The sequence below is a fragment of the Gavialis gangeticus genome, unplaced genomic scaffold, assembly GCF_001723915.1.
Source record: "Gavialis gangeticus isolate Ggan-Ray unplaced genomic scaffold, GavGan_comp1, whole genome shotgun sequence".
Classification (NCBI taxonomy): Eukaryota; Metazoa; Chordata; order Crocodylia; family Gavialidae; genus Gavialis; species Gavialis gangeticus.
In genome coordinates, this window is record NW_017729033.1 from 5,604,457 (window position 1) to 5,628,924 (window position 24,468).

General features: G+C 54.2%; 1 protein-coding gene across 1 annotated transcript in view; it reads left to right on the forward strand.

Annotated features, from left to right (window-relative positions):
* Positions 1–13,079: 13,079 nt before the first annotated feature.
* Positions 13,080–24,468, forward strand: part of MAVS (mitochondrial antiviral signaling protein) — a 15,278-nt gene continuing 3,889 nt past the window's right edge. Inside the window, exons 1-6 of the mRNA XM_019526448.1 lie at positions 13,080–13,162; positions 18,861–18,993; positions 19,115–19,289; positions 21,071–21,297; positions 22,117–22,741; positions 23,932–24,269. Coding sequence (XP_019381993.1) covers positions 18,874–18,993; positions 19,115–19,289; positions 21,071–21,297; positions 22,117–22,741; positions 23,932–24,269 — 1,485 coding nt within the window. The 5' untranslated portion in view covers positions 13,080–13,162; positions 18,861–18,873. The remainder of the gene's footprint in view (positions 13,163–18,860; positions 18,994–19,114; positions 19,290–21,070; positions 21,298–22,116; positions 22,742–23,931; positions 24,270–24,468) is intronic.

Consider the following 24,468-nt stretch of genomic DNA (forward strand, 5'->3'; position numbering starts at 1 on the left):
GTCGGGCTAGAAGATCTACTAGGTCCCTTCCGACCCTTAATCTATGAATCTATGAATCTACTACATGACGTCAGCACAAAAGTGCCCTGCTTTGGGGAAGCTGCTAAATGGTTTCAGCCTGAGACATAATCCACAGTGTTCGTCAAAGAGGTAAGCACATTTAAACCCACCAGATTTACATGCCGTTGATTGACTCGTCTTTGATTTGCAAGTGATTGAGTCCCTCAATGTCTGTCTGTACGAACTGGGTGCAAGTAACAGTCCTGTCCTGCAGTAAAGCAGCACAATTTCTGTGGGCCAGTAAGTTGGAAGCCAGCAAGAGAGCTCTGTAAGTCTGGTTTGCAAGCGCTGAAAGCAAACAGCAAGTGACAGCAACCCAGATAGGATGTGGTCCCTGAGCTCAGGCGTGGGGAGAAATTGAGCCCAGCAGGGGTTTCTGTAGGATAGAGATGTGCAAACCACAATCGGCTGCAGTACAAAACCTACTGAGCCGAGGTCTCTACAAAAGCCTTGAATGAATCTGGTCAAGGTAATGAACAAATATTTCATATAGCGATCAAAGCCCGTTGACAGGCATGTGCCAGGTTCATACCAGCTACCCCTGCACCTTTTGCACAAACGTACTTGCTATAGGAGTGCCCGAAACCCTATCCAGCCGACTGCCCAGTTTCTACACAGAGCCCTTGCAGCTCCCCCTGCTTCCTGCACCACTGACTCATGTGCTTGGTAGATAAAGCTACATGACAAACAGGAAACGCCACATCCGGGGTATCCACTCCACTCTACACCCCGCCAACACCACCAGCCTGTTGGTCCAAACCCAGTTTTGTTGGCTGGGGGCGTGAAAAGATTGTACCTCCTAGCCCTGTAGCTAGGCAGGCAGAACCCCTCGCTTCTGCTGGCTTGGCTACAACCATTCAGGGAGATGGTGTAGCTTTGCCAGCTTCTGCCCCCGCTTCTCCCTTTGCCACCAATGCTGCATCTCCACTAGTGGGCCCTGCCAATGTCACTGGCATGGCTCTCGGGGCAGGAGCGCCGTCACATAGACAAGCCTCCGGATCTATGGGTTCCTCTTGAATTCCCATTGCATTGCCAGCAGAGAGCCTAAGCCGCTGGATCTTTTGCCCTCTGTGAATCATTAGCAGAGCTATCTGGGTCAGACAAAGAGCTGGGCAAACCACAAAGGCTTTTGCTATGAGCCGAGCCCTTCTCCTCAACCACATGAAAGGGATCCTTGTCCATTCCCACGGGGCCAGGTGCTGCAGTCTTGACTCAGTGTTTTCTCAGGTGAACTCCAACTGGCTGGGAGGGACACACACATGAAACCACCTGTGCTCTGCAGGTGCCACACACATCTCCCTCCTGTGTTAGGGCTGCAGGCTGCTTGCTCAGTGCGGCATAGTCTGGAGCTTCTTCAAGCCCTTCAATGCTCTAGTCCTCGTGGGCACAGCTCAAACAGTTTCCCCTCTTATGAAGTTGAGGTGATTGCAAATGGGAGCGTGCACATGAGAACACCCAGTTTCCACTCCTATTAAATCGAGGTGGTTGCAAATGGGAGCGTGCGCATGAGTCTTATGGGGCGAAAGCCCCAGTCAGAGAAACAGAAAGTCTGTTGGCTTCTCCGAGATTAGCATGAGGTTCATGGTCACTCGACGCTAGTGGTCAGCTCAGCTCCACCACAGTATGGCCTCCACTTCCTTTGCTCATTGCAACCACCAGCACATCCAATAAACTCTTCTGGGCTCCAACACCAAGGCTGAAATCACGGCCCTGACTTCAGCCAGAAACAAGTTCTGCCTGTGGCCTCCGCTCCACTCCCATCCTCCATGATTTCTTTGTCATCAGCATGGATCCTAGTTTTCTCTAATTAAAAAAAAAATCCCCAATTTTTAAATTAAAAAAAGTAACCCAAAATCCACATTGTTCCACAATTAGAATGAAACACCGCTAATATAGAGATATAGATATATAGTGGCATTTTATTTTAATCATGGGAAAACGTGGATTTTGGGTTACTTTTTTAAATCTAAACATTGGAGATTTTTTTTTTTTTATCAGAGAAGACCAGGATCCCTGGTCATCAGCAATCCTTTAATTCAAGGATGATCTCTACCATGGCTCATTGGTCGGTCTTGAGGTGACTTTAGAGTCCATTTCTTGAGCCAACAATCCATCCACAAAAGTTGCGGGTCTTCCCATGGGGGAGAGTAGGCTGCCGGCTGGGATTCCTCTCCTCTTCCTTCTTCCATTCTCTCTTCTCTGCTTTTAGGGCAAGAAGCTTTACCTTGAAATGAGCTGCTGCTTGGCTGAGGCTGTGACACCAATGGAGTCAAGTCAGCAGCCAACTTCTCCCAGCTCTTGATATCGGTGTGTGCTTTCTTGAGGTCTGCCTTCAATGTGTCTGGGCACTGTTTCCTCTGGCTGTCTGGCCACAACTAAGCCAGGAGCAGAGCACTTTTCTTGGGAGTCAAGAGTTGGGCATCTGCACACCATGTCCAGTCTGGTTGGTCTTGAGGATCACCAACTACATGCTAGTAATGCTGGCTCCAGCAAGGAAGCTGGCATTTGTGTGGCAATCTTCTCATTTGATGTGGAGGGTTTTCTGGAGGCACTGATACCTCTCCAGGCTCTGGAGGTCATGGTTCACACTTGCCTCCTCAGCAGCTCGTCCTCCCTTGGTTTCCTCCCTCTTCTCCTGCCCTTCATTATTCCTGCAGTGGTTTTCCCTTTTTCCCTCTCCCTCCACAGGAACCATACGGCCCACTGTCCCAACTAATCACCATCCCCAGGTCTTACGTAGCACTTCTAACCCATCTAGCAGCCAAAGGGCTTTATTGTGGGCAAACTGAGACACAGTGAGGGCAAGTGAGTTGCAAAAGGTCACCTAGGAAGCCAGTGGCAGAGCCTGGAAGAGTTTCCTGAGCCCCAGCCCAGCACCTATGAAGATCCATAGACATGTTGCTCAAAGTCCATCTCTTCAGATAGGTGAAGGCCTTTGGTCAGCTGTTCCAGGCAGGGTCTGAGCCTCTGGCAACAGCAGCCTCTCCTGCTTCCCTGCCTTATCATAGAAAATGGGGCCCTCAGGAGGTCACATCTAGTCCACCCTGCTGCTCAAAGCAGGCCCAGCCCCAACTAAATCATCCCAGCCAAGGCTTTGTCAAGCCGGGTTTTAAAAACCTCCAAGGATGGAGACTCCACCACCTCTCTGGGTAACAATTTACCCTCCTCATGACAAAGTTCTTCCTAATATCTAACCTTAACTTCCCTTGCTGCAATTGGAGCCCATTGCTCCTTGTTCTGTATCTGCCCGCACTGAGAACAGCCCAGCTCCATCCTCTTTGCAGCCCCCCTGCAGGGAGTCGAAGGCTGCTATTCAATCCCCCTCGGCCTTCTCTTCTCCAGACTAAATAAGCCCAGTTCCCTCAGCCTCTCCTCACAAGTCATGTGATGGAGATGGTTTAATTCCAGGTTTGCCCGCAAGAGAAATTCCCCACATGCCATGCCATTCCCCGCTGTGGTGCAGAGACACTTGTTCAGTAAGTGGCCTACTTTGTGGAGCCTGGGAGGCAAGAGATGCTGAAGACCCATGCAGGGTGCACTCAGACAGACCCCAGGGCATGCAAAGCAATCCCTGCAATGAGCACTGGAGACTCCAGGAGCAACAAGGATGACCACACATGGCTCAAGACACCAGGAAAAGAGAAGCATCATGCACTGGGAGCGTGAAGGTCTTCGGGGGCTGCAGCAACCTATAGTAATGTTGTGGCTGTCCTGATGTCTATACAGACCCTTCATCAAGGCTTTGTGAGCTCACGAAAGGCCCTCTCACTTCCTAGTGCTGCTCCACAGGAAAGCAGGTGCTTTGTCGTAAGCTCCGAGTGGAAGGCAGAGTTGAGATCCTTATTCTGCATGGTACTTTCCATGAGGGGGATGACAGAGGTGACACCTGGGAAGAGCAAAGGCTGTTCTGTGTTAAACCAACAGACTGGAGCTACTCCGGACCTCCCCATGGGGCAAGGGAGTGAAGCAAGGATCTCAGTTGCTCCCTAGATGAAGCTCAACCCCCTTATTCTTCCACAAGCTTCCTCCAAAGCTCTTGGTCTTTGGATGGAATAGCTTTTAGATAAGTCCCAAGTTTAGAGATCAGGATCCTGGTCACATAAACCCTCCTCTCCAGGGAGGCTTGCAGAATAGACCCTCCAAGCATCCATCCAGAGACCAGGACCTTCTCTCTACAGTGCAGTTGGGAGTAGACCCAGAGGGGATGAAGGAGGAGGCAAAAGGCCAAGCACCATGGAGACTTCAGAGCAGATGGGGGAGAGCAAGGTGGTGGATTGTAACCACTCACTTTGAAGGGCAGAGGCAAAATCCACCCAGTGCTCCAGGGCATGTGAGACACTGCACATCTCACATGGGTTGTGCGGGCCTCTGCTTTGTCCCCATTTCATCTGCTTACATGTGGCAGCAGGTGAAGAGTGCAATCAGTTACCCCCAGACAGTCTCAGGGTTTAAAGCGAGTTCAGAGCTTGTGTATGGTACTGACTTATCAGCCTGCGAGGGGGAAGCCCATTGTTAACCTAAGGCCTACTCCAAAACTCATCGAGGCCAACAGGATGGCTTCCCTAGGCTTCAGGTCAGCATCCTAGAACATGGGGTAATGCATGCTTCTCTCTCATTTCCTTGGCCTTCACCCAGTCCCTGGTCCTTGACCTGGATACACAGCACAACCTCATTACAAGAGTCCCAATGGAGGGGGAGAAAATCTCATTAAAGGAGGATGCTCACTGGAAGAGTAACAGGCAATTTGCTGCATCATAATATTGATAAAAAATGGTTCTTGCTCTTCGGATCGTTAAGAGCGGGGGGTTGTTGTAAGGAGGCTGCCCCATGCTAGCTTTCAGAGGGTATGTCACACCCTTGGAGTCCTAAAGTATGTCGTTGTTATTAATAGTGAGCATCTGGCCATTATGTATGTCATGTTTTCTCCTGCAGTTCTCTGCAAATGACACTGCTGCCTGTCGAGGAACCGCTTCCTGTGCCACTGAGATGCAGCCGCCTCTGCAAGGAAGCAAATCTGCTTAGCAGGGCGCAACAACACGACACAGGGGTTTGGGAGGGGAAGTGAATCATTCCACGTTCGACGCAAGCCACTAAGCAGGGGGGAATTGTAGGGGCAGCAGCGTCATGACACACCACGAATGCTGCACAGGACACCTGGGTTAACAGCCTGCCCTGGTGAAAGGCACTGTGCCTCTTTGATGTTCGCACATGGTCAGACTGAGGGGCAGCCCCTGTTCTCATGTGTTTCCCTGCTAGGTCAGGCAACAATGCAACTCTGCGTTTGAAATGCTTGGAAAGCATTGTGCATACCCACATGACACCAGGCTGCGTGTGTCGCACTAAGCGGATTGTGAGACAGCCTGACCATGCGGTGCCAGAGCCCCAGGCTGCTCAGCAGGAGGATGCTCCGTTTTGAAGAAGCAGCCAGGGCTTGCACTTACCTTGAACACTGCTCCCCTTATGGAGAAGAGTGGGAGGCAGAGACGCAGGAAGCAGGAAAAAAGAGGGCGCATGACCCTCCACGGAGCACCCACCTTCACGTGAGCAGATCTAGGATTTTGAAAAGGGAAGTGCAGATATTGTGGCACATCCTCACATATAACACAATGCACTTTTTTTTCCAGTTAACGAGACACGGGATGCTTTCCTACTACGCTAGGAGGCTAGCACTACATTATTCAGTTTAAGATGAAAGCAAAACCAAATTGAGCCATAGGAATGTGCACTCATTTGCTAGCTTATACATAAAGTTTTAAAAAAGCACAACGCACTAGGCAAAAATAGTCAAAAGATATTGTTCCATGAGGTCTGTAGTCATCACAGTTAAATGTACTTCTCTTAGATTCATAAAAGAAAATCTTATGTTCTTGAGCATCTTGACAGTGCCTCCAATACTCCACGGTCACTGTCAGTCATTTCTACACCTGAGTGAATACGACCACACCTGGTTTAAGGTTTTTAGCTAGAGCTGAAAACAGTCTGCAAGGCTGTGACAGAGATAGACATTGCCAGGAACGGCCAACAGGCAGCAACACTGCAGAAGAAAGGACAGTTTGACTAGTGGGACATGACGTTAAAAAGGACAGAGGGCCATTAACACCTGTATGTGGAGGGAGATTAGCACCACTGCACCCCCATCTTGCCACATGCAATCTCAGCTGGAAAGGGAAGGATGGGGGGGGTTGCTTTGTGACAGTTCCCTAATGGGCTGCCTCTATGATGCCAAAGGCATGAAGGCCGCAGGCTCTGAGAACAGGCGCATCGTCCTCTTGCCTCTCCCGCCACTCTCCGCAGGGAACGCCTGATCCTGAGAACTGCCTAGGAGGGGCGCAGGCACCTGCTGGGGCTCGCCCTGGCACAGCTGGGTGGCTGGAGGGGCTGAGGGAGGCAAGCATTGCCCTGTGCAATGGAGGACGCAGATGCTGTACATGATCGTGGTACCACATGCTGCAGGCAGTGGTACTTGCCAGCCCAAGTGGTACTTGCCAGCCCAAGTACCGGAGGCAGTCTAGCTGCAGGCACATGTTGCTTCTCAGCGTTATGCATCAGCCTGCTCCCTTGCAGACGTCCCCTTAGATACCCTGGGTCCAAAGCCAGAAGCCCTTTGGCCCAGAACATCCTCCTTCTCCCAGAGGACTAGAGGCTGCCTTCAACCCACAGCAAAAGGGCAGCATGAGACCACACTGCCCTGGATGGGGCTGGGGGGGACAGTGATGTCCCTGCAGGCTCATGGCATAAGTGGGTAGCGATGTGCCCATGCCAGAAGCAGGTTGGTTGACTCTGCTTTAGGGAAGGTCTCAGCTGCACTAGCAGGGTTCGGGCACGGGGCCCAGCTCTGCCGAGGCCCCATATACCCATGCAAAAATGTGAGGAGCAGCCCCTCCAAGCCCACCCATCCCTCCTGTGCAGTGACGCTCAGGCAGGGGCTAGCAGGGGAGCAAAGGGGCCACTTTGCAGCCTCTGGTGTGTTCAGGGCAAGGGCCCTGTCCGGCTTGCCAAGAGCCCATTCTCACAGGCACTGCAGAGCCCTAGCACCACTGAAGATCCAAGCCTGACTGTTGTACCCTATCCCAGCAGACACACTGAGGACCGAACTGGGGACCTGCAGCGCTGTGAATGCAAATCCCAGCCCTTCCTCAGGCCAAGCTCCCAGTCAAGCAGACAATGCTGCTGGCCCGGAGGAGCGAGGCTTGGAGCCAAGGGAATGAGGCCAGCAAGGCTGCAAATGTTGCACGGCATCCCCCGCTGTGACCAGAACCACGCTCCCCACCATGCGTAAGCAGAGATTAATTTGGGAGGAGGCAGCATGAAAATAAGTCCCGAGTCACTCCTTAGGGGGGTGGATTGCAGTCCCTGGGGGTCTCCTTTCGGCAGCACGCCATACTCACAAAGGAGAGAAAGACTTGCTCCTATCTACAGCTTGTTCCCTCTTTGCCAAGGCCCAGGACACCCACCCCTGCCACATGCTTTCTGCCCCATTCGTCCCGATACCTGGGCTCTGGCAGGAGCAAGCGGCTCCGTGGGAGAACACCGAGATGCCTTCGTGCAGTCGTGGGGCCGAGCTGCCACTCAGAGAGCTCTTTCCAGGCCTCCAAAGAGCACAGAGGAGATGTGAAACCAAAGGAAGAGGATGACTCACGGCCACCTCCCACAGCAGCTCTGGGGGCTGCTCCACAATGCTCACTCCAGCAGGCCTGAGAGAGCCCCACGCCGGCATGCTCCAAGGCTAGCCGGTTTGTGCAACGCAGTCCTTTCCCCGCAAGTCTGCAAGCCCAGAGCCTCCGGTTTGGGGCTCTTGCCTGGCGCCCATCGCTGCGGTGCCTGGGGGCTCCAGGGGGATCTGGGGCGTGTGGGTCTCACGCAGGAGGTGCAGCTGCCTCCCGTGCTTTCCAAGTAACTGTGTTCAGCCTGTGAACTTCAGCTTCTGTCTTGTATTTTGTGAGCTGAAGGTGCGTGACAAGGCTTCTTGTACACTGTGGGTACCGGCAGCCTCCCCCAGACCTCCTATCTCCAATGCTAAGCCACTAACGTCGCTGGTTTTTCCCACCACTCTCATTGCTAGCCCATGTGGGTGGAGCCACAGAGCGAGCAGGGACGGTCCTGCTTTGGTGACGGCCTTTAATGTACAGATCTTCGGCTGGTTTCAGCTGACCTCTGTCCTCGAACTGGTCTGACCAGAACGGATGCAAACCCCTGTGTGGACGCTCTCCTTCGAGCTTAAGGAGGGCTTGTCTCTGTCACTGAAAAATGCTCCAAATTGACTTCTATTAGCCTGATAAAAGCCTGGTTTAAGCTGAAGAGTGTTCAGAGTTTGCACCAGTTTGAAATAGTCTTGGTGTTCTTTTAAATCACGCTTAAACAGATGCAGCTTCCTCATGTCGATAAAAAGACCACTCGAAGAGGCAGTTTTACTAATTCTGTCTAATCCTGACTCATCCAAACACAACAGCTTCTTTGCTTCTGTCACCCACAGGGCCCAAGGCCCTTTGCACAGCTCTTGAGGCGTTCAGAAGTATTTAATGGGCAGAAAGAGCTTCGCGCTGCTCAAGTACCGTGCTGCTCTCAGGGGCCACGCTTTATTACCGCAGATATTTGTACTGGAGGCACTCCAAAAACCATTGCAACAGGGGAAGGGTAGACACAGCAAGAGGCCGTCTCTGCTCCAGGGGATGTAAAAAAGCAGAGGAAGTAATGTTATCCTCATTGTAGGGGATATGACGCCCAGGGTGTCTGGGACACAGGCAGGAATTGAACGCAGGTCTCCGCTGGCCTTACCAAAAGGTCACCCGTGCTCTCAGAGTCATTTTTCCACTCCTGTCTCATCCTGTCCAGCAAGAGCTGCTCAGCAAGAGGTAGCCCTGCCTCCTGTCTCTGGGGCTTCTCACCCAGGAGGGGCAGTTTTACCCCAGCTGGAGGCTCTCCAGAGCTGCTCAGACACATGGACTCAACAAGGCATGTTGCTGGGACTGCCCTGGCCATCTGTGTGCACCCACTGCCCAGCACAGGACACCCCACACCCTCCTTAGGTTGCACAAATCCCCACCAGGCAGTGGCTCTCCCACAGGAGCCCCCAGCCTGGGCTTACGCTGCAGCTAGCCCCTTGCATGGATACATGTCTTTGGGGTGGGACAAAACGTGCCCGTTGCACTGTGCCATGTAAAAGCTTTAAGCACCCTCTCTGCTTTAAAGCAAGTCCATATATAGAGCAAGTCCAAGCAGTTAATTAAATACTGTACACTAATAAGAAGTCACATGCACAGTGTGAGGCAGAGAATGTGGCACTGGACTCATGAGTGCCATCAGCAGAGGCACCGGCAGCCAAGAAAGGGCGATGTCTTCCCCGCTGCGCGAAACTGTTCCAGGCCCACTCACCTCCTGCCTGCTGGTCTCCTGCAGTCCCCGTGCTTCCCCCATTCACCATGGAGCGGGGTGTTTCTAGCCCGAAGTTGACTATAACAGGAGTCCTGCTGCCCTCCACTGGTGGAAGTGTTTTGTGTCTGGGGGCACCTGTAGCACCTCGTTCCCAAACTCCAGCTGGCAACCAAGGTGGGATGATGCCAAGAGCAAACGCAGCAGCTGGTCATGGTGGGAGGCACTCTGAGGTTTGCTAATAGTGCTTAGTATCACTTCCCTCGTCCAGGGCTGATTACCCCTGCCACCCGACCTTCCCTTCCTGAAGGTCACTCTATTAAATGAATAGGGGGGGGAAAAAATCCTACGCAGCAAAAAGGAAGCTGCATCAGTGTCACAAGGGCTTCTGTGGGAAAGAGAACCAACTTCCTTACCCACTGCTACTGGCCGGTTTCAAGAGGCACAATAAGTATATTTAGGCTGCTCTAGTCATCTTCTTCACGTGCCCTGCCACTACAGTTATACATTTCCCAGTATCAGGGCAAGGTTTCTCCACAATGCATGGTTGCTCCAAGAGCCACGGACCAAGAGACATTCCCTGGCCTGTGTTGCACCCTAGTTTGGTGTGTCTGGGCCGTGAGAGCAGGGTCTCGTTCCACCTGTTCTCTTTTGGCCGTCTGACTCCTCTTCCAAGGTGATGCCCGATCCCGCTCTGCACTTACAGGGAGGCAGTCAGCAATGCCAATACTCGTTCTGGTGTCTGCAGTCAATCTGCCCAGCCGAACGCACCAGATTTCCATTCACGTGGCCACTGGTGACTGTTTTAAGCAATTCCATTGTGACAAGGAAGCTTTTCCTCAGCTCCAAGTGTCTAACAATTAAAGTGTGGACTAAATCTTATGTACTGTATTTTCCAGTGTACGAGATGCCCTCCCTTTCCCCTCCTCCCCTAAAAAGGAGCTGCTAAAGTGTGGTGTGTCTTATACACCAAGGCCACAGGAGGAAGTAGTGGGTAATTACTATTAGATACTGGTACCTTGACAATATGCCCAGTGACATTGTGACAGTCTGCAAGTCCTGTTTAGTCCTTTACACAGAGGAGCCCCAGGATCTGAAGTGTTGCCACGTTGCCACTAGGAAAAGTGGGAGAAGCAGGAAGGGGCTATAGCAGCTCGCCCCTGTCCCCATAGGTTCCCCTGCTTGCTGCACTGCAAGCACACGTCCTTTCTCCTGTGTGACCCAGCCAAGGCCGCCTTTGTAGAGGCAGGACTCATATGCCAAGCTCTCCTCATCCCCTTTATTTGTCATGATCCACTGGGGTGTTAAGCCAAGTGGGTGGAGCGAGGGGTTGCAGAGGGAAGCCATAGTTTGGAGCAACAGAGGGCACATCTGAGTTACAAGCCAGGGGGTCAGAAGCCAAGTGCCAAGTCGGGGGGGCTAAGCAGCATCAGGGTTCAGGAAACAAGCCAAAGTCAAGCAAAAGTTTAAATAGTAAACCAAAGGGGTTCTCAGAATCAGAGCCCAGGCAGTAAGCCAGGCCCAAACTGGAGTCCAGAGTCCGAAGTGCCAGGTACATGGCCGGACGTACTGTGGCAGGGACCAGAGAAGCCACAAAGGCAGTATCTATCTACTCAAGGACCGAAACCAGTACTTTGCACAACAGGACCCAGTACCGCAGGAGGTCCTTAAAAGCAGCCCCAGGTGGAAGGGGTGCAGCTCAGCTGGGCCTGCTTTGTCAGCTGAGTGCAGCTGACTTTGTTACAGCGGATGCTTTGCAGAAACCTCGCATTACCTTCCTGGCCCCCTCCCTCTCTTTATTAATTGCTGTGAAGGCAGTTTGATCACTTATTGCTGGGGCGGGGAGGTGCCATAAAATACAGTAATACTGTAGTAGGTAAACAAGCTGCACTGTGCATGATGCAGCCATTTCTGGGGAGCAATCCACTGAGCAGAGCGCAGCTCTCCTACAGCACAGTGTTTAGTAGAGGGAGAGTGACTTGCTACTGAGAACTAGGCAGCAGGCAATTCCCTGCTTGGAGTTCAGCCAGTATAGTACATTTTCCTCCCGGCCACGGCATCCTGATACTGACTGTCAAGCTGCAAAGGCACCAGGTGACAGAAGGCAGGATTCCACCCTGGACACCTACGGTGAGTGGAGGTTGGGGGCAGGAGACACTGGGCAGCTGGAGATCCCGGCAGGCTGGGTGTATCACTCACTGAAGCTGCTGCAGCACCCCCAGCTGCTGCAGGGTGGGAGCATCTGGGGGAACAGGCATAGCACCGCCGAGCCTGGCTGGGGAACTGGGTGCAGGCTCGGACCCAAAGAGTACTAGTTGATGGGAATAAATCAAATGTGGAACAAGGTGACCAGTGGAGTCCCTTAGGGCTCAGTACTGGAGCCAGTACTCTTCAACACCTTCATTAATGATCTGGATTTGGGCATCAGTTTGTGGGTGACACTAAACTACAGGGGAAGGTGGTCACACTGGAAGACAGGCTGGGGATACAGGCCAACCTGGACATACTCGCAAGGTGGGTGGACCAAAACCCGACAGCATTCAATGTAGAGAAGTGCAGGGTGCTCCACCTTGGGAGGAAAAACCAGCATCATATACTTACAGGCTCGGTGGTGCTATGCTTACTTGCACCACGACTGAAAGAGCCTTGGGGGTCTTGATTGATCAAAAGATGAACATGAGCCCCCAATGCAATGCTGTAGCCGGCAAAGCAGACCAAACTCTGGCATGCATCCACCGATGCATCTCAAGCAAAATCAGGATGCCATCCTCCCGCTTTACTCGGCCTTTGTGAGGCCACAGCTGGAGTACTGCATCCAGTTTTGGGCCCCCCACTTCAGGAGGGATGTGGATAAGCTTGAGAGAGTCCAGAGGAGAGCCACCTGCATGATCACAGGCCAAGAAAGCAAGCCTTATGAGGAGAGGCTGAGGGACATAGGACTCTTCAGCCGGGAGAAGAGAAGGCTCAGGGGGTCTTTGTGGCTGCCTATAAATGTATTAGGGGGTGCACCAGGATCTGGGAGGACAGCTGTTCACCAGGGCACCCCAGGGGATAACAAGGTCTAACAGCCACGAGTTTCTGGGAGGCCGATTCAGACTGGACATCGGGAAAAACTTCTTTATTGTCCAAGTGTCCAGGGTCTGGAACAGACTCGCCCCAGAGGTGGTGCAAGCACCTACCCTGGACTCACTCAAAAGGTGTTTGGCTGCTCATCTTCCTGGGATCATCTGACCCCAGCAGACTTCCTGCCCTTTGGGCATCATCTCGCGAGGTCCCTCCCAGCCCCTAATGTCTATGAAAACTAGGGAAACCTCCCCGGGCAACCTACTTTTCCCCCTGCCAGGACGCCAGCGGGCAAGAGGTCCGCGGGGCCTGACCGAGAGGAGACCGCCCCGCACCGTGAGGGAGTGGGGGTGCTTGGCAAGGATTTAACAGCCGGCCTTGCGCCCCCTCTGCACAAAGTCAAGGAAATGGGCAGTGCCCTCTGGTAAACCCACATCAGGGCCTGGTCCCCACAAAGGGCGAGGGGAGGCCATGGGGCAGGAAGCGGGGGGAGGGGCAGGGGAGTGTAGGGCCGCCGCCGCAGCAGGAAGCTCTTGCAAGCAGCCCTCGGACAGGCAAGCGGAGCAGCCAATGGGCGGGCGCGGGCAGGGGGCGGGCTCAGAACGTCCTCGCGAGGCGCGAGGGCTGCGCTGCTGCTGCCGGGTTCGTGCGCCGCCATCGCCACCCCCAGGTGAGGGGGGGTGGGGGTGAACGCGTGTGTGCATGTGCGTGTGCGTGTGCGCCCGGCGCTGTGGGGTGAGGGCGGGGGGCAGCGGACCGGAGCGCCCGCGCTTGGGGAGAGGCCGGCCGGCCGGCCAGCCAGCCAGCCACCGAGCGTTCGCACGGCCATGCACGCGCATGCGCACACAGATAGACACGCACAGAGACGGGCACACGCACAAACATAGACACACACGCATGCATAGATAGATGCATGTAGCCACACAAACACACACGCATAGACACCTGCAGACATGCACACGCATGCATAGACATGCACACAGAGACGCACAGGCATGCACAGACACCTGCTTGCATAGAGACACGCGCACAGAGACACACATGCACATATAGAGACACACACATGCATAGACATCTGCATGCATAGAGACACACGTGCATAGAGATGCGTGCACAGGCACACAAATACATATACACTTATAGAGACATATACATAGGAACACACAAACACATGCATAGAGACACACATAGATACATATACGCACAGAGCCATGCACACAGAGACACACATGCATAGACATCTGCATGCATAGAGACGCGCACACAGAGACACAAACACACAGAGACATGCATGCACAGACACAAACACACACATACACTCATAGAGACACACACATAGGAACACGCAAACATGCATAGAGACACACATACACAGAGACACATGCATAGAGACATGCACACAGACGCACACACAAAGACATGTACAGACACATAGATATGCACACATGCACACAGAGACATGCACAGACACAGATATGCACACACGCACACAGACACACACAAGAATTGAGACACATACACAGAGACACACACACACCCACACGCACCCCGCCCCCTCCTCCTCCTCACACTCGGTCCCACGCCCACTGTGCGCTGTACCTCTCCCTGGGGTGGGGGTGGGGGGTCGCCTGCCCGGGGAAGCCGGGCCCAGCATGAAGCTCCCTATGTTCTGGGCTCCTCGCTTGAAAGAGGCCTGGGGTGTCCCCAGGAGCAGGTGGGCGGCAGGAGTTGGGCACGTTCAGCTTGCAGAAAAGGTGCTGAAGAGGGGACGTGACGGCAGCCTTCCAGTGTCTGCCAGGCTGCCCTGGCAGCCAGGGCTTGGCACTAGACTGGGCAGTGCCAGTGCTCCTATGGGACCAAAGCCGGAGGTTTCTGGCTATAGGGTCTTATGTCTCCGCTCAGGGTCAGACCAGCACCGTAGCTGGGGTCAGGAAGGACTTTTACCTCCTGGTCAGGTTGGTACGGACTGGTGGGTTTTGCCTTCCTCTGTAGCAGGGGCACGGCCCTCTGCATGGGATTGCTTGAGTGTGAACTGATGGCGTGTCACGGCAGCAGGATGCTAGGTGCCTGGCATCCGCTTCACTGGTGGCAGGTTCCGGTGTTATGTCTTGTGTTCATTCAGGTTTCATGGCAGTCTGATGGAGAGTTTCGCTTATGGCTTGTACAGGATGGTTTGCACAGGGCTGATCCTGCCTCAGGCAGTGGGTTGGATTAGATGTGGCCTCTGGAGGTCCCTTCCAGCATCACTTCTCTAGGATTTTAGGATTCAGTTTGTGCCTCGGCTCCACAGGGCTGCAGAGAGGGGACTTGGTTATCCCTGATTCTGTCCTGATGGGGACCAGGTCTTCCCCGGTGTGAACCAGGTTGGTTCCCAGCTGCTGTGGGCTGAGGCAGTGGTGTCAGGCATATGGCCCGTGGCACTGTATGATCTGGATTGATATCATGCCTCAACCCCAGCCCCCTTCTGCATGTGGCATGCAGGCCAGACACAACACTGCGTGGACTGCAGGCAGCACAGGGGTCCAGTTCGGCACACTGTGTCCACTGTGCCTCAGGCCCCCTATGCCATTGTGGGCAGTGTGTGTCCTGTGTCTGGGGGGCCACATGCCCAGCAAGCTGCAGGCTAGATCGGCTACACATGCTGCTCAGGGGGCCAGCATGGGGCATCTGCTTCATGCTGCACCTGGTGAGGAGGCCCCTGGCACCGGTGGCATTTATAGCACTGGGTGCATTGCCTTGTTTACAGGCTGTTTGTAGTGACGTAAGAGGAGGAGGATGAATTTGGCTCCCTGACAGCAGCAAACCATTGCTCCTTTAGTCCCATGTGTGCTGCTGCCTCTTGATGGAGCCTAGGTAAGTCCTGGTGGTGTGTGAACAAGGGATCCCCTTGCGAGAGACCTCCAGGGCTAACTAGAAGCTTTGCATCCTGCTTGTGTTCCCTGGAGCTTCAGAGCAGGAAGTGAAACTATTGCTGAACTGCTATAGCCGCTGCCCCTGCAGGTCTCTGTGCAAGCTGGAGCTCCTGCAGAGCTGCCAGACTCCGGGCTGCAGTCACTTGGATCAGGCTTCTCTTTCTAACCTGACTCTGTAGCTCCTATTCGCCTCTGCAGCACAACATGTATGAAAGAGAAAGTTCATCTTTGTTGAGACACTGGATCTGAGTCCAAGCAGAGTGCCCTTGGTGTTATATCCCACATGTGAGCCTACATTCCCGCCATAGCAGTAAATATTTAGTAAACGCGGTGCTGCAACATAAGGCAGTTAACTCATTGGACTGATTGAAAGCTGTTTATTTCAATCATAGGAGAATAGGACTGGCAGGGCCCTTGGGAGGTCGTCCCTTCCAAATAACCCCTACTCAGAACAGGATCTGCCTGGTCTAAACAAGGGGTGGGCAATTATTTGGGCCCAAGGGCCGCATAGGGAGTTTTGGGGAGCTGTTGTGGGCTGGGTCAATACTCCCTCCTCTCCACACCCCACAATAGGTCACCAAACCTCACTGTGGGATGGGGCTGTGGGTGCAGAGGGGTGGAGGTAGGGGGAGCTGGTGTGGGTGCGGGCAGCAGCTTCAGCCTCCAGCCTGCCCTTGTACCCCAAGGAGGGGCTCAGGCAGATGCCCCGATCTCCAGGGGGAAGCTGCTACATGCGTCTGCAGCTGGTGCTGGCGCCCACCCAGCACTGGTTGCTGCACATGCATGGGTTGGGAGCTGATGCAAGCTGTGGGGCTGTGCTGTAGCTGCAGGATGGTTGGGGGAAGAAAGGGCAGGGAAGGGGCAGACAGAGACTGAGAAATGAGGTACCTATGATGAGCAGTAGTGGCCGGTGCTGGGGAAAAGCAGGAACCAGCAGTGGGTGTACTCGCTGCTTCCAGGGTACTTCTGGCTGTGGCTGCCCAGAGCCCACCCTGGGGCTGCCCTGTGGCTCCTCTCCTGTGCCGCCACCCCGCAGGCCCAGGGCAGGGCAGGGCGGCAGCCAGAAGGAGCCACAGGGTAGCCCATGCTTGGGCTTCGGGCAGCCACAGCCAGAATGGCTGTAAGCATGCCCACTGCCAGCTCCTGCTTTTGCGCAGTGCCCAGCACTGGCTGCTGTTGCTTATCATGGGCAGGGCTGATTCTTGCCGTCTCCCCCTTTTCCCTCCTTCCCCACCTACTTCCACCTCTGTGACCTGCTCCTATGGCACGACACGGCCCTGCAGCTTGCACCAGCTCCTAGCCTGCACACCGGAAGCAGTGGCAGGCAAGTGCTGGCATCAGCTGTGGATGCAGGCGGCTGTTTCCCACTGGGGATGGGGGCAGCCTCCCGGGTCCACAGGTGGCACTGCTCCATCAACATGTCAGCTGTGGTCCCAGGCAATTGCCCCGATCCCTGGAGGGAACTTGCAGTCAGCATCAAGAGCTGATGCTAGCATGTACCCAGCACTGCTTCTGGCACACGGGGCAGGAGCTGGTGTAAGCTGTGGACAGTACCAGGACAGTGCCAGATGTGCCTGTCCGCCTGGCATGACACAACAGCCAGAACTGATGGCCTCTCTGGGCTTGATCCTATTACTTTGCGGCTGCCAATGGGCTGGATACAATCAACTGGCGGGCTGGATGTGGCCCGTGGGCTGTATTTTGCCCACCCCTGGTCTAAACCATTCCTGTCAAGTGCTTGTCTAACCTGCTTTTAAAAACTTCCAAGGATGGAGATTTCACAGCTTCTCTAGGTATCTGTTCCAGTGCTGAACCACCCTCAGAGCAAGAAACTTCTTTCTAAAAGTCAATTTAAATGTTTCCTGTTGTAATTCAAGACCATGACATCTTGTGCTGTCCCCTCTGGCCATGGAGAATAGGTCATCACCATCTTCTTTTGACTGGGTTATGCCAAATGCTCCTGCTGGGACTCAAACCCAGAGGTTTCTCACTGCAGGGTTTTTCTTCTCTGCTCCGGGTCATACTGGTCGCCAGATTTGGGGTCAGGAAGGGATTTCCCCCCATGGGCAGATAGGTACAGACTGTGGGCGAGTTTGCCTTCCTCTGTAATGGAGGGCATGGTCCTCTTCCTGGGCTCTTTTGAGCGTACATTAACAACCTTTGCAGCATCGGGATGTTTGTCACTATTGTCCCCCGAACTTTGCCTATGGCAGATAAGGATGCTATGCAGTGGTGCACCAAGGATAAAGATTTTCTTGGCCGATACCAATAGCCGATTATTAACCAATCATATCAGCTGATGCTGATCTGCTAACCGATTTACTTTAAAATGCCTTTACATAAATACAACTTTTTTTTTTTTGGGCGCACAGCGAGCAGCCCACATCTACCCTGTGCACAAATCTGGGGGGGCAAGGCACATGCCCCCCCATGCCTCCTCTGGGGGCTACATGCAGTGGTGGGGAGCTGCCTTCCCCATGCCCCCTGGACAAGCCTCCTATGGATTCATCCTGCTCCCCGCCCCAGCCCTGGGTCCCATGCACTGCCCTGGCTGGGCAGTACCTCCAGCCCTACTCCCTCCCTCACCATGGGGAGCTCAATCTGCCCCCCACATATTCCTTCTCTTCCCCATGCCCCTTCCCCTCCATAGACTTACCTGCAGGGAGCTGCTCTCCATGCTGCACGGCTGTTTTCCTGGCCACGTGCATGCATTGCTCCCTGCATCTCGCTCCCTTCAGCCCCGAGCAGGACCCCTTCCAGGCTAGAGTGCCATCCACTTGCAAGAGGAAACCCGCTGTTTCCCAAGGGAACCCAGGCATCCAGGGATGCCAGCCGTGTGGGGGAAAGGGAGCCCAGGTGTCCAGGGCCCTGGCCAGAAGACATAATTATTGGTAATCTTTATTGGCTACAATGGCCAAAAAAAGCCAATAGCCAATAATGTCATTTTCCCTTTTATTAGTGCCGATTAAATGGGCAACGATATATTGGTGCGCCTGTAGTGCCGTGTCTTGTAACTTTGCGACAGGGCTCATGGGAATGGTAGGAAAGTAGGGCTGGAAAGTACCTCGGGAGGTCTTCTAGTCCAATACCCTGCTCAAGACAGGATCACCCCGAACTAAAATTCCCTGTCCAGTGTTTGTCTAACCTGCTCCTGTAAACTTCCCAGGGTGGAGAGCCCACCGCTTCTCTAAGCATCCTGTTCAATGCTTGACTACCCTCCTAGTCAGAAAGCTCCTTCTGGGTTTTTCTCTATCTCCACCCTAATAAAATACTTTGAGCTATTCTAATTATTATCAGGCCGGGAACTGCGGTCTGCAAGGACAGTAGGTTTATTCTCTGTGGAGACCAACCATTCAACGGAGGTCCCAGCCTGCAACAGGAAAGCACGTGAATCCCTGCCATGGGGAGGGGAGAGTTGGGGGGAAGTTACATTCATTGGGTCTTTTTTCCCCCTAGGATCTGAAGGAAGATGACGTTTGCCGAGGATGAAGTTTATAAGTACATTAAGCAAAACATGTCCAAGTTCCACGTCATCCGCGTGGAACAGATGCTTCCCTTTGTGTCAGCATCCCTCTCTGTTCCAGATGTGGTAAGTTTTATTTATGTCTCCGGGCTGCTCTTTCTGGATTGCTTAGCTGCTCCCAGAGCCCTGCCCAGCCTTTGCCAGTGGCTGACAGACCCCTGCTCCTCTGCTTTGTCCTGTTGGGCAGGAGGAAATTCGAGCCGTGTTGAACAGCAGGGGGAACCACGTCGCCGTGTGGGACTTCATTGACTTCCTGAGGCGCCGGAATGGATGGGTGGAAGTCTTCCTCAACGCCCTCCATCAGGCCAACTTTTGGGCACTGGAAGAGGAGGTGCAGCGGGTGTACGAGGCGATGCAAGTTCGTAAGTGGCCCCATGTTGCCTTTCTGCAGGCTGTCCTTGACCCCTGGGCCTCCAAGAGGCGTGCGTGGACTCTGGTACCGCGGGATGTGCAGCCCCCACAGTCCTTCACATATTGTCTTCCATGCGCACGCAAAAAGCAGGACCGTACTGGGTCATGCCAGTGGTTACTCCATCTAGCCCAGCATCTGGACCTTCTGGCCATGCTCCTTCTGGTCCAGGTCCTGGCCAGCATCCATCTACCTGACCAGGAAGGAGGCACTGGCCAGGGGGAGGTCTGTTGTCCTTTCCCTTGTCTGTACACATCTCCAAGTAGAGTTTCACTGGATGGCATCCTCTGGCTCCTTAGGTGCATTCAAGGGGTGGTGGGTGCTGCATGGAGACTTCCTTGGTAGCCTGGTTATGACCCTGTCACCTGCATTTCTGTTCCTGTTCTGCAATTTGTTGTCCCAAGAAATCAGGTGCTAGGTGCCTTGTGGCTTTTCTCTAGCCATGGCAGAAGCTTGTTATTCCTGCTGGGCTGAGGCCCACTGCCTCCAAAGGCAGCCTGGGGTGGGTGCTTTAAAGGGAGAGCATACATAACTTGCTGGTTTAGAGTGTGACCCATTCCCTGATATCTGCCATTGTTGGTGTGGGGACATTGGAGGATAAACCCCCGGTTATCCTCTGTGTGCTGGGAGAGGCTGGTCTGCACAGGTTCCGTTGCTGGGGGTGTTTAAGAGCAGGTTACATGTGTTTAGCTGGGCTGGCTTAGACTGGACTGATCCCACTTAGACTGGAGCCAGGGGGTGGCATATGAGTGCTTCCCTAGGTCCCTTCCAGCCTGCCTGTTTGTGGTTCAGTGAAGCAGGGAAGTACATTTTTCCCAGAGGGATTTGGGTGCATGTACGTGGGATCAGCGCTTGCGTGGGTTTACAGGGGTCTGGGCTTCGTTCCTGGTGGGGGTGGATGGTCCCTGAGCAGCGTGCCTGGGGATGCACAGGAAGTTGGTGGTAGAGCAGGGAGGAGGAGAATGGCACCAAGCACCCCGGGCGGGTGTTGGCACCACTGGGCCAGCCTTCTGCTGAGCCCAGTTGCTTTCCCTTGCACTGGGATGCTGCCTCCCTTTCTGCCACAGTCCCCAGCTGGCAGGGGGAGCCTATGTGAGGAAAGTACTTGGAGAGGCCAGGACTGAAGCCTGAATCATCCTTCCTTCCCACCCCCGAGGCTGATGAATCCCAGTCTTTAGCCTGTTTTTTAGATTCCCAGAAAAGTAGGTTTGGAAGGGACCTCTCTTCCCAGCCCTGCCCCTTTGAGGAAGTTGGGTGGAAAGGCAGGCAAGCTGGCTGAGCAGGGGTGTGGGAGGGCAGAGGCTGTCACTAGCAGGCAGTAGGTCCTGGCTTTTCTGATGTGGTTTCTGGGCCTGTTGGGTTGCCCTGCGTAAGGGTGTGTTTGATCCCACGGTGTGTTGTGTCAGGAGCTGGCTGGAGCCTGCCTGAGATGAGTTTGTGGGTCTCAGGGTAGTCCCTAGGGCCCACATGTCCCCCTGTTTCTGCACTGGCTGTTCCTGCCAGTCACTGTCTGACTTGGTAGAGCTGCCAGGAGCATGCACCCCTCTTTCTATGGGCAGGGGCCTTTCCCAGTATCGGCACATCCATGGCCAGTGCAGGCCTTGTTCCCAGCAGGCTGGTGCCCTTCTGCTCAAGGCTGCACCAGCCCTGCCTTTGCCCCTGCCTGCACAGGCCTCCTGTTTGCTCCTGTGTTCCCTGCCCCTGCCCACATGCTAGCGTGTGCTCTCCTTTCAGGTCCTGCTGTTCCATCCTCTCATCAGGCGACCAGATCCCCGTCCAGCTCCTCGTTGGCATGCAGCCAGACCTCCCCACCTGCTGAGAGTCCTGGCTCTCAGGGGTCTGGCATCGCCTCTCCGCTGCCCAGGAAGCCGGTGACACCTGCATCTTGCCCTCCCTCTATCGTGGCCTCTGACAGTGCTGCAGAGGGCTTCAGGGATCCGACGGTGGAGATGCCAGAGAAGGTCTGCTGCTCACGGAGTTGCCTCTTGGTCTGGATTTGGGCCTGACTCTTCCCCACTGAATCATATGGTGCATGTGGGGCTGAGTTCCCTCCGGCTTTGCCTGGCTGGAAGTCTCCTGTGGGGTGGGGCATGCGGGTTGGGGATGCTGCTTCCTGATGCCTGGCCCTGCCAGCTGGCTTCTTTTCCCCTGGTTTCTCAGGAGTTGCCCTTGTCTCCTGTTCTCCATGGTAGGAACGGGTGTGCAGGGTATCCTTTGGGGCATGCGCCAAACACTCCCGGCTCATGCCGGTTTCCTCAGTTAGAAGGTGGTCTCGCATGCATGCACCTCTGGGGCCAGGGAGGTCAGCAAGAGCCATCAGGCATGTCCCAAACCCACCTGGCTGCTCTTAAGAGGATGCCTGAGACTGAGGTGTCGGAGAGACACCCAGGAGCTGCCTCGCTGGAGCGTTGGGAGCGGGTATGCGAGGCATGCTCATGGTATTCATGTGAAAGCTGTTCATTGCTGTTGTGGCGGTGGAGACATGCCCTTTCTCTCCACATCCACTGATCTGTGACATCTCTCTTGAACTCATTTGTATAGTTATTCTCTCTGTCTCCAAGCTGCCCTGTTTCTGGAGAAGGGCTGAGGTACCCGGGCAGCACGGGGCAGGGAGAACTTGCAGTGGGCAGCAGTTTGGAGGGTCCCCAGGATCCTTGCCTGCCTGACTGAAGTGAAGAAGGGAACAGGGTGTGAAGCCAGACCCTGTCCCAAGGAGCCCCGTACCCAAGCAAGGTGCAAATAGCACTGATGTTGCGATCTAATCTCGCCCTTTTTTGCAGGTCCCAGAGTGGATTCCAGCCCCTCCACGGCAGGTTCTCAGTCCCCAGCAGATGAGAAACATATCAGTTGGGGCGGTGCAGGCCTCCTATAGAGGCAGCGACCCCGGAAATATCAGCCTACCTCCCCTGGACAGCCAGCAGAATCGTAGGGAGGTGCCAGCGGGACAAGCAGGGCTTGTAGAGCTGGATATGCCCAGTGAGCAGACCCAGAGCTGGCCCAGTCGCCAGCAGCAGCCAGTCTGTGTGAACAACGGGTATTTTGGGAACATGAATCACCTGAGCTCTGGGGCTGGTAGCAAAGTCCTGGTAACCGGCCGATCAGCACCAAGGGAGGAGCCAAGATCTGCCAAGACCCCCAACGCTAGCAGGAACGAGCCGGAAGAGGTTTCCTTTGTCTCCATTGACTGCTCCCCTCCACCAGGAGGGGCGGCCAGAGAGGGCCAGGGGGACAGGCCACTGGCTGGAGACTCACTCCAGGAGGATAAGCGCCGGGCTCTGGCAGGTTATGTGAATGAGAGTGTGGCATGCAGCACGGTGGATGTGCGCAGCCCTTTGCTGATTCAGAAGCAGTTTGATGTGGAGCAGAAACAGGCCCAGATGCTGCAAGATGGTGGAGGAGACGCAGGTGGGTCTTCCCTCTGAGGTCCTTGGCAGGGGACTCACTGTGACTGAGAGGGGAGCATAGCTCATGGTAGGGCTGAGATGCTCCCTGTGCCCAGAGCCATCCTGGATGAGGAGCAGCCAGGCAGGGTAGGACCTTCCACTATTGTAGCATTGTTATGTGCAGAACCAGGTGCTTTGAATCCTTAGCACTAGGCACCCCCCAGGGCAGGACCCTGACATGGTTTTGGCTCCTGGTGACCAAGGTCAGACAGCCTGTAAGGTGAGCTGTCCTGCTTTGCTGCTTCCTGTCCCATCCAGACCTGTCCCAGGTTCCAGGCCAAGAGGTCAAGCCTTGCTTGGAGATCATGGGTAGCAGAGAGATGTTATTCCCCTCTGAGATCATGGGGCTTGACTCAGAACTCCTTTAAGTCAGTGTGGGGTGGCTATCTACTGGCTTCATGGAGCTTTTGCTTGTGCCCCCGTCACCGTGTACTTCCCATCACAAGCAGACCTGGGTGACATCTTTTGCTCAAATGTTTTATGAGCTAAGATGGGGTTGAACTGCATGAGGTCAGGTTGAATTGTCAGCCCAAAATCCAGATATAGGGTGGAAGAGTGGGAGCGCTTCATACTGATAGTTTTGAAATGGAGCGCTTGGGGGTTGGTTTTGCCTTGAAATGCCCTGTGTTTCTTTACAAAATTTACCTAAATGTATATATATAAAAAAATATATATATACTGGTGTATATACATTTTTAAAGCAAAAACCCTGCCCTCTCTGTATAACAAAATGAAACATTTTGTTTTGGCTCAAACAGAGCAACATCCCCCTCCATCCCTCTCGTTTGCCCAGCATGCAGAAAAGCCCCTTGTTTGCCCAGGTCTGCATTGGTGCTCTAACCCGTTCGGTGTTACCCTTCTTTATGACTTTTCTCCTGTTCTTCCGTATATCTGGAGCAGCCTCCTGCTGCTTAGTGGTGTATGAGAAATCTAAGAAGTGGGACTTCATAAGCAGAGAGGAGCCCAGTAAGAGAGAAGTTGCTCCTGCCTTGGACGTGTACCCTCAAACAGGGGCTTTCGTAGCGCTGCGGGGCTGGAGAGAACCTGATGGTTGTCCAGACCAACCTAGCGTTTGTGTTGGGGGGATTTGGAGCACCCCTTCCTCGGAGACCTCTCCCCCATTAATGAATCTTGTGCTTTGTCTCTACCCAGACCTTCAGCATCACACCGCCGCCCCTGCTCTTGCAGCTGACCCCCAGCAATTGACTTCTACTCCTGTCCCGAGTAATGCTCCTCTAGCCAAATCCCAGCCCTTTGCTGGCCCACCCAGCACAACCAAGCTTCTGCACCTCTCTAATTCTGGTCTTGCTGGGGAGTCTCTGGATGCCAGCAGCTTCCCCTCTTCTGCAGCTCGCTCACCATTGTCCTCTGGCTCAGCGCACTTGGCCTGCGACAGCTCCCTGGATAAGATGAAGACTCCGATCCAAGAGACCAAATTGCCAGAGGGGGGGAAGAGCAGCAGCAACTTCTCTGTGCTGCCCCAGAAGGAGGTAGGTTGTCTCCTGCGTGTGGAGCATCCCACCTGGTTTGCTGTCTAGGTTTTTAGCCTCAGTAAGAATGGATGCTTTGGATAATGACATCTTTGCCTGATGCTTCCCTGTTCAGCCAGATCCTCCCAGTCCTCAACCTTTTCCTCCTGAAGTTTCAGACTTGAAGCAGGTGGCTTGTTTTGGTGGGGGGGGGGGGAGG